This window comes from Photinus pyralis, unplaced genomic scaffold (assembly GCF_008802855.1).
Source record: "Photinus pyralis isolate 1611_PpyrPB1 unplaced genomic scaffold, Ppyr1.3 Ppyr1.4_LG3b, whole genome shotgun sequence".
Lineage (NCBI taxonomy): Eukaryota > Metazoa > Arthropoda > Insecta > Coleoptera > Lampyridae > Photinus > Photinus pyralis.
The window spans coordinates 11061181-11070964 of record NW_022170510.1 but is presented as its reverse complement, the minus strand read 5'-3'; the positions used below and the strand labels follow the sequence as shown (position 1 = coordinate 11070964).

The window sequence follows — 9784 nt, the reverse complement described above, 5'->3', positions numbered from 1 at the left end:
TAAGGAAAGTTTACTTAAATTGGGAAAAGGGAAGGTCTACATATACACTAACACCAGTATGAGGAGGGGGCGCGTTAATTAAAGGTGCGTCTGCTGGATCTAATCCGGTATAGCTACAGTATGGAATGTTGTGCACCTTTTTCATCTTTAATTTTTCACAAATTTTGCCCCTGGAAAACTGTAAAAGTTTAATTTGCGGTAGTTTAACACTTACGTGTAGAAATTGGTTGCGTCGCACCGAATTACTCTATAACCGCAGTCCGCGCCGAATTGCCGAGACGCGTCCAGGAGTTTCTCACATACTCCTTTTTTTCGATCTCCACTACGTACGAAAACCATATTCATCTTGAAGCAGAAAGTTTAATAAAGACCGAGAGGGTTAGCGGGTACCTACCTCAAAAATTTTATTTGTGTGATACTGCTGCCATAATAGTGGCGTTCTTTGTATGTGAGCGTAAAAGTGATACAGTTGTCTTAATTTTGCATCCTTCATTGTTCTCGCCACTTTATCCAATTGATCCGGATCCCAAGGACACGCCGAAGTATTTATGCACGCTCCAACAATATCACCCGTATGTCTACACTTCGCCACGAAAGAATATCCTTCAGTTAAGTACCTCAAAGCCTCTTGGTCGAATATTGGATTGTAATTCTGCCCGAGACCCAAAGAGGATACTGTCGGTTCGTCCGGATAGTAATACTTCCACAACATTTCGATGATACATGGGTATTCGTTGCGGTGTGCTTTCACAATCAGAAATGTTTTCTCCCCCTGTACACATCAAAATGTATAATGACTAATCTAACCTTTCACTTACAGTTTTCTTTCGACTGCTCCCTAAAATTGTTCTGTTGCATGTTTTTGTGTGGTGAGAAATTGCACTGAGTAATTTTGTTGCTTGAATGAAAGGCCACATTTTTGTTAACGCATTTTCGCTTGTAATTTTGACAGTGACGTAAATAATTTGAACGTGAATGACATTCGGCATACAATTATTAGACAGTTCGTAGAAAACTGGCATTTGCTCCTCGAGTCATTCAACATTGTTAGGTGCCAATGGTAGTGCCCAGTAAATGTGGAATATCAAAATGCCAATGCTGGTGACAGTGAGGATATTATGCCCAGTAGGTATCGGCATTGTATGAATTACGAACAGGATAATTTGAAATAATGGCTCTGTCGAGATGTACTTCGAAATCTTCTTAGAAATCCTATGCATTTCGTCTCTTCGAAAATACGATTAGGAACCTCTTCAGAAATATTTACAAGAAATGGGCATCAATTTGCCCTTGAGCCATTAGTGGGACCCCTGCGGAATGCAAATTTATATATGCGAAAGGTTCTCACGTTTAGCGGTTCGCGTAATACTAACCGCCTTTCCTTTATTATTATTATTATTATTAAATATCCTTGAGAATTATCTTCGAAAGCTTCTTATAGAACATAGAAATCTTCACAAATGTTCGTACAAATCTTCACAAAAATCATCATCTTTGAACTCCTCACGAAAACAAAATCGTCTTAAACATATCCTTCATCGGAAGTCGCAACTTTCCTATAAATCTGAGGCGCAACTTATTAAAAACCTCTTTCACTAGTATTATTTGGAATATTTTTAAGAACCATCTTGAGCACCCCTTCGAAACCGTCCTTCTTAGGAATTTTTAAGAAATATTTCAAGGAATCTTCCTTGAGGCCTTCTTTTAAACCATCCAAGAACTTCTTCCTAGAAACTTCCTTAGTATCTTTCTCCGAAAGTAAATTCATTGAGACCGTAGTAACTCCTATCTAAATAGGGTCTAGGACACTTCGCCGAATGCCCACAACGCCGACACGATTTTTTGAAGGTCCATATCGCCGACTAGGGACACTACGCCGACGGACACTACGCCGATCGTGCCCACATTGTCGACAAGTGTGCAAGGGACACAACGCCGACCATATGCCCACTTCGCCGACGGACACTACGCCGATCGTGCCCACATTGCCGAAACGTGTGCAAGGGACATTAAGCCGAACGTGACCACAACGCCGACTGTTCGAAAATCCAGGCCCCTCATACTCTGTCCAGTGTATGAGTTTGCATTTTAAAAAGTTTAAAAAACATGTCCTAAACCTACAAATAACCTAATATCCAAAGCTGCTTTGCTTCACACTCCGTCCAGTTTGATTAAGAATTTTCGTATGAGTCTGTAGTTCGAAAAAAGTTAAAAAAAATATTCTGAACCTACAATAACCTAACGTCAAAAGCTACTTGGTGTTGCACACCGTCCAGCTTGATTAAGAAGTGTTGTATGAGTCGACGTTATGGTCACGTTCGGCTTAGTGTCCCTTGTTCACTTGTCGGCGATGTGGGCACGGTCGGCGTAGTGTCCGTCGGCGAAGTGGGCATGGTCGGCGTTGTGTCCCTTGCACACTTGTCGGCGATGTGGGCACGGTCGGCGTAGTGTCCGTCGGCGTAGTGTCCCTAGTCGGCGATATGGACCTTCAAAAAATCGTGTCGGCGTTGTGGGCATTCGGCGAAATGTCCCGGCATCTCTAAATAGTCTTAAAGGCTTTCTTAAAATGTTAATAGACCTTGCTAGAGCCCACCTTCTAATCAGTTAACGAAGACAACTTTATTAGAAACTGACTAGGATTCGTATAAGTATAAAAAATATCTGCATAGGGTTTTTTCTAAAAATAATGTCTTCGAAAGTTTGAAATTACAAGAAGACTCTAAACCTACCCCATACTCGCTCATTATTCCAAAAGGGTGTGTTGGTTGCTTCTATAATAAGTCATCACAGTCTGAGGGGTGGCACCTTACCAGGCGCGTGGCGGATAGGGAAACGACCTAAGCGAATGAGCGTAAATGACGCAGAGGTTAATGCTAGGGGTAAGGAGTTACAACCAGCAATTGCCGTGTGGTAGACAAGAAGAAGAACCCTAAGAGACAAACTCTGATTGTCCTTGTGGACCAAAATTCCTGGCACCAGTTGGGGGCCACTAGCAACCATGGGTTCCTATCAGGGTGACAAATGAAATATCGGTTCCGGTTCTGTTTATATTTAAACGAAAATATTTATAACGGTTCCGGTAAAATAACGGTTCGGTTCTGCGTATTTTTGTTCGGCCCATAACGGTTCTAGTCTTTTAGCAAGTATGACATTCAAAAAAATCATTATAACAACGTGATTCATTAATTAATAGGTGCGAAAAAGAAGTAAAAAGTCATGAATACCAAAACGTGACGTATCGTCAGTCCGGTCAAAGTAGCTAATATACAATGACGAGGGGAATAAAGGAGGAAGGGGGAAATGTGTATTTCAACTTTATTTATTACCTAATAAAAAACAGAAAAAATACACAAAAACTTATGTAAAAAAAATTATGTATGGAATATTGTTTTTTATTTTTATTTTCGAAAACCTATTTACATGTACCAGTAGTGGCTCAATTATAAATGAATATTTTATCAATTTTCAGGAGGTGTTTGCCAGTGCGTCTTTCAACTTCCTGTTAAGAACGGGAAAAAAACCGAAAAAAATAATAGGGGTCCGGTTCTCAATAAGTTTCCATTTCTGAAGGAATAACGGTTTCGGTTCGGTTTTCGTTCCTGAAAAAAATACCGGTTTACGCTTCGGGCGTTCGACAATACCACTCTAGAATCGATTAAAACTGCTGTTGAAAGCAAGGAATACATATTCTACCGTGTGTAGATGGATATACCGGGTGGTGCACGGTAAGTAGGAACATAGGGATTTAACTTGGGAAATTAGTTTTATGCAATATCCTGCCCTCCTGTACCTTTTACAGAAAAAAAGTTAAAAATTGTTCAGCACTGCCTTTACATGTTTTATTACGACGAATGGTTCCCTAGATATGGCCGAGGAACAGTCTTATTGGGTCACCCTGTACAAAGTAACTACGATTAACAATAAAACGTATTTAATTTCCTCCTTTCATTGGTACGGAAATATCTTACCGTAAAGGAACCACTATTGTAGATATGATTACTAGGCGAATAAGTTCAATTTAATATTTTTTCATAGTACCTACTTAAGAACAAGTTTATCTTGATTTTAATTTTGAAATTCATTACTTTGTGCTGCGGTTTACGTCTAGGCGCATAAATGCACGAAACCAAAATTAAATTACTTCTCTTAAAATTGAGCGCAAAGCAACAAAAATGTGCAAATTTAATTTAATTAGGATATTGAAGTGCTTTTGTAGTTAAGATTGAAGTTTCCAGAGTAAAACTCAATTTTCTAATGTAGAAAGCGTTAGTAACGTGGAAAATAATAAAAAAGTTGTTTTTCTAATGAATTTAAGGGGTAGAAAGTAAAATAAAATGTAACAACCTGCTCTGGAAAAGGAGATTTTCGTCAAACACGTACCTATAAGTCCTATTATAACAAAAACACGCCAGTAAAATTTATGTCTAACTTTATCACAGTTAGACGGGCAGCGTTAGTGTTTAATAACGATTGTAAACGTTTTTTATATAGTGAACGTTTTATTGCACCGTCCGTCGTTATGTATGGCCTATTTGCAATTCTTTTGCAAACAATTAACGTTGTAAGTGGTTTTTAAAGCAATTAATGAGAGCAGTGCTGAAGTTCTGTGGAAAGAAATAATGAATAGTGGTTCAAATTCATTCATTTTCACATTTTTAGGTATTTTATCCAAACAGTCTCAAAATAAAAAGTGTATAATTGTTAAAACATGAAAAATGCTTACAACCGTTTCCAAGTTGCCAACTATAGATAATATGTGCATGGCATTTTGCCATTTTACATGTGCCTTCCGATACGCGACAACTCGCCAAGGGCGACTCGTCACTGACTGACTCGCCAACGTGACAACTCGCACCGCGATAACTCGCCAACGGATGAGTCGCCACTGCAACAACTGGTGAACGAATGGTTTTTTTTCAGGATCTCGCACAAATGCATTAACTGTAACCAATTATATCGCCAATTATACGTATGGTTCTTGCAATTAATTATTGATTTGTACACATCTGGTACTCCAATCACATTTTCAATTTTAGGCACATTCCGAAATTCGCGATAGCATATCTTCTCTTTAAATTAGGCTTTCAAAGTATTCCTCATTAAAGATACAAATTCGCTCCTTCTTTATGCATTGCACGATTACTTTGCCCATAGGAAAGGGGTAGTGATGAGTTTTGCAAATCAAACACCCTTATCTATACAATCTTATGCCCGTTTGCACCGACAAATTTAAATGGAGCTTAGCTTAAGCGTAGCGTAAAATCCATGGCAACCATTGCCTCAATAATCGTTTCCATGGACCCTTAAGCTAAGCTCCACTTAAATTTGTCGGTGCAAACGGCAATAAATGCGTCATTAATTTCATTTGTTTAGTATAATGCAAACTGTCAAAATTACAAGTCACAAAATGTATTAACAAAAATGCGCCCTTTTATTCAAACATCAAAATTATGCAGTATTATACGACATACTAAAACATGGCAAAGGACGATTTGGGGAAGAAAACGCAAGAAACCTGTAAGCTAGAAGTTTGCCTATTCGTAACATATTTAACGTCCACTTTCAGGAGGAAAAACCTTTCTTAATTGTACCAGCGCACCGCCAAGAATACCCGTGCATCGTCGAAATGATGTGGACATACTATTATCCGAATGAACCTACGATTTCATCTCTGGGCCTCGGTCACACACATAATCCCTTCCTCGACGAAGAAGCTTTAAGTATATTAAGGGAAGGTTATTCATTTGTGGCAAAGTGCAAGTATACAGGTGAGATCGTTGGAGCGAGCTTAAATAGTTCAAGTTGCCCTTGGAACCCTGATGAAATGGACGCAAAGGCTAAAACGATAAAGGATTCCAAATTAAGAGATCTTTACCATTTCTACGCTCATATGACTCGAGCACCATTATTGTGGCAGAAGTTTTGCACAAATAAAATATTTTTGGTGCTTACTTCTCGTTTCTCACAGATTATTAACCTTCCCTCTTTAAGATTAATATGGTTTTTGTTCGACATCAGGATAGAAATAGAGGAGTTAGTACGAACCTTTTGGATACGTCGCGGAAATTTGGAGCCGACTGTGGTTATAGCGTAATCCGTTGTAATGCGACCAATATTTACACGTAAGTCTTAACTCACAATGAGCATAAAACATTACGAGTATAAATGGATAACTTGTTCAATTTTCCAGCGCGAAGATATGCGAAAACTTAAAAATGAAGCTGGTTCACAGTATTCCCTATTGCAGCTATATAGGATCAAATCCAGCACAGACACCTTTGATTAGAGCACCTCCTCCGCACACGGAGCTTCGTGTATATGTCGATCTTCCCCTTTTCCAATACAAGTGAATGTGTCCCAAACAGTCTTATTTTCTTAAATTTTCAAATGCAAACAAGGATTGCAACCCCCGCATGATCTTAATTAGAACGTAGCGAAAGGAAACGATCTGGCGGCATTTGATGGGATTATAAATAAACACATAGCAATAATTGTCACCTCGGGTAATAGTATCCTGAAAACTATTGTCAACGTGAACGCTAATTTCCATAAATTAAAGTGGTAATGTCACGTATAGTTAAGATAGGGATTTTAACGTTGTCCGCCGGAATAACTAATGTGTATTAAGTACGCTTGATTGTGTAATCCCATTGTATTCGGGGGAATTGTTTGCATTACATAAAAGTGGAAATTGAGCTTTACTTTACACAAAATTTATTACCTAGTTCTGTATGTGGCCGAAATCGAGCTCGAATTCGATATTCTATAAATTAACACAAGTGCAGTCGTGAATTTCGTTTCAATTAAATGTAAATCACGTATATTTATAAACCAAGAAGACGCAATCATTGATAATATGCAGAAATACACCCCCAAATCCGAAAGTATGTACCACCCATGCAATATGAAACGAAATACCTATAATAAGAAAGTTAAACTGTTCTTTTTTCTTTTCAATGTTTCAGTTTTCTGAGATAAAAATTAGGATCCTATTTTTTATCCAGATGACAAATTGAAGTTGAGCTACAGGAAGCCATTAGGGAAGCCATGATCTTAAGTTTATTTGGATTTGTTCCGCTTTTCCTGGTCCTGGGGTTAAAAATCGAAAAGTACCATCATAGAATATATAGGTCTCTAACATACGTTCCTCCTTATTCATTGAGAAACAATTTTTCGTGACAAAAATAGTTACATGCACCAAGGGTAACACAATTACACATTCGAGTGCCTTCGTGCCTTTTGTAAAGGCACGTTCAATTATGCACTTGTTGAATACAACATTTTTGAAAAATAAAAAATTCTTGGGAAAATTGTAATTGTATTTTATGAGTCAAAACAATTCGCAAACACGCAAAAAAGTGTGTCTTAAAATGGTTGAAGAAGACAATGTTCTAGAAGAAATTCTTGAACGTGCTTTAAGGTTCGATGAAGAATTATTACCAAAAACACCAAAAGAGATTTTTTTTTAAATTTTATTACTTATTCCTCTCCTGTTCTGGGCCCTCAACAGGCTTGCGCCCAATTATAGAGTGACTCCCATAATGCTTTTTAGAGGTGCCTCTGCAGAAGGTTTTAAGTTGTTCTATACTACACCGGTATTTACATTACGAATTAAGAAACCTGCAGGAAGTATCCGGCAGAGTGCTCGAAACTGATGAAATGACTGAAGGAAATTCCCATCTCTGCCACAGATGAAAATTTCTTACCTCACACCCGACCTCCGGCTATGTAGCTCAACGGTGTACCATAGTTGGTTGTGGTCAAAATTAACGAAAAGAAAACTTGCAGTCCAAAAACTTTTAGTATATACAAGTTCAGAAACCATGCCGCCGACCTTGACCAGGAGCAAGGGGTAGCAACTTCTGGTGGCGCCGAGTTTTTCATCCCGCCGACTATACCGTAGTGTCCATTGTACTTGGAAAAGAAACTCATGCAATTGTAATTGTAGTTAATATATGTGGCTAATTCAAAATATTTTTCCGCCTAGTTTAATATGGGATACTAATACAGTATCGAGTCATGGGATCGATTTGGAATATGTGTTTTGGTTAATTATCAGACATTATTTATGCACATCAGCAAATTATTTACGAGATACAGTGGGACTAAATACAATGTGTCTCAGATCGGGTGGATTGCATGGGAACTTTCTTATTATTAAAGATATAAAATTGGTTAAATGGGCAATGTTTTGCAGTTTTAGATGCTTGTTTCAAATTTCCTTGTGGAAATTCAAAATGTCGAATAGGTTCGACGTGAATTCAAAAAAACTAAAATTGGTCATTTCCTTTAATGTCTTATATCATCGAACGTATAAGAGATATAAAAAAAAGTTTTATATAAAAGTTACTGTCTTTGATACGCCTAATTTAGAATTGATGTCAAAAAAAAATTCAAGATGGCTACCTTTGAGGAACTTTTACCAACTTCCTAAAGTTAAATAGGCGCCATATTGGATTTTTAAATTATTTGATAGATTTTTTAATTCTCTTTTCAACCAACTATCATAGCATAAGATTGAAAATAAGATACCAGTTATATCAACGGTTTTTATATTTTAATCAAGTAGGCTATGATGAATGAAAAAAACAAAACAAAATCTATTCGAGGCAACACAACAATACAAATAATTACATCACATGTTTAAAATACTGGCCATTATTAGTGAAACACACTTCAAGACAGTTTACTTTAGGTAACATGTTGCCATTGATACTATAACACGTCTTTAGAACGGCTTCACGCAGTTGTGTTATTGTTACCTTTAGTATAGTAGCTACTTCCATATACTTTATTCTTTAATGCTTAATTGTTGGTAGGTACCATAAACCAACCCTTTCTGCGAAACATACGTTGTCTAGAAAATCCTTTAAGGAAGTTTATTGGAGAATTTGTAAATAATGGTGAGCAGTTAAAGTTCCATCGAAGATTACGGTTCAATTACATGACTTCCCATTATGTCATAAAATACATTAATTTAAAACCTTACAAGATTTCGGCGTCAAACTACAACATGTAGTTTTCCAGTGACGAGTACTGTTCATTATGTCGATTTGAACACTCCGCAGTTAGAAAAATAAGACTCATCTGTCCATATACTCGAACTGGTAAAACTGCTAGTTTCGATATTCTTACGGATAAACCAGCTACAAAATGTGACTTGGGACAATGCATCAATGGTATGGTAATACATTGTGTAAAGTAAATCGAAGTGTCTTGAAATGTGTTTAACTGGATAATGGCATGGCATTTTTTGGAGAAGATAGTTTGCAGTTATACCAGCATTTTGTAGGTATGTAAGTATGGATAATATGATAGTCAATAAGTGACGTCAGAAAAGTCAAAATTTGTCTACGCCTATTTATATAAAATTTTGGAGGAAGTTGTAATGCCCAAACCCCCTCCCATGAGTGCGCCCCTGATATTTTAAACATCTGATGTAATTACTTTCATCGTTTTGTTGCGTCGAATAGATTTTGTTTTGTTTTTTTTAAATTCATCATAGCCTACTTGATTAAAATATAAAAACCGTTGATATAACTGGTATCTTATTTTCAATCTTATGCTATGATAGCTCGTTGAAAAGAGAATTAAAAAATCTATCAAATAATCTAAAAATCCAATATGGCGCCTATTTAACTTTAGGAAGTTGGTAAATGTTCCTCAAAGGTAGCCATCTTGAATTTTTTTTTGACATCAATTCTAAATTAGGCGTATTAAAGACAGTAACTTTTATATAAAACTTTTTTTTATATCTCTTATACTTTCGATGATATAAGACATT

The 9784-nt window shown here is 37.0% G+C and overlaps 2 protein-coding genes across 2 annotated transcripts; one reads left to right on the top strand and one right to left on the bottom strand.

The window, feature by feature from the left end:
- Positions 1–1096, bottom strand: LOC116167360. The gene is made up of 4 exons (XM_031482709.1): positions 819–1096; positions 395–772; positions 215–345; positions 1–170 (listed from the first exon to the last, which is right to left on the bottom strand). The coding sequence occupies exons 1-4, from the start codon at positions 1020–1022 to the stop codon at positions 11–13; spliced, it is 873 nt and encodes a 290-aa protein (XP_031338569.1). The 5' UTR covers positions 1023–1096; the 3' UTR covers positions 1–10.
- A 4282-nt stretch (positions 1097–5378) lies between these two features.
- Positions 5379–6695, top strand: LOC116167241. Its single transcript, XM_031482526.1, has 4 exons — positions 5379–5517; positions 5567–5944; positions 5992–6122; positions 6191–6695. The coding sequence occupies exons 1-4, from the start codon at positions 5422–5424 to the stop codon at positions 6348–6350; spliced, it is 765 nt and encodes a 254-aa protein (XP_031338386.1). The 5' UTR covers positions 5379–5421; the 3' UTR covers positions 6351–6695.
- Positions 6696–9784: the final 3089 nt, after the last annotated feature.

What these genes read in the sequence shown, in the direction of transcription:
- LOC116167360 (XM_031482709.1), bottom strand. Translation starts at nt 1,022, where the DNA reads ATGCCAGTTTTCTACGAACTGTCTAATAATTGTATGCCGAATGTCATT. An exon ending in GGAGCAGTCGAAAGAAAACT is followed by an intron (nt 773 to 818) that starts GTAAGTGAAAGG and finishes TGATGTGTACAG; the next exon opens with GGGGAGAAAACATTTCTGAT. An exon ending in ACACAAATAAAATTTTTGAG is followed by an intron (nt 346 to 394) that starts GTAGGTACCCGC and finishes TTCTGCTTCAAG; the next exon opens with ATGAATATGGTTTTCGTACG.
- LOC116167241 (XM_031482526.1), top strand. Translation starts at nt 5,422, where the DNA reads ATGCGCCCTTTTATTCAAACATCAAAATTATGCAGTATTATACGACAT. An exon ending in GAAGAAAACGCAAGAAACCT is followed by an intron (nt 5,518 to 5,566) that starts GTAAGCTAGAAG and finishes GTCCACTTTCAG; the next exon opens with GAGGAAAAACCTTTCTTAAT. An exon ending in AATGCGACCAATATTTACAC is followed by an intron (nt 6,123 to 6,190) that starts GTAAGTCTTAAC and finishes TCAATTTTCCAG; the next exon opens with CGCGAAGATATGCGAAAACT.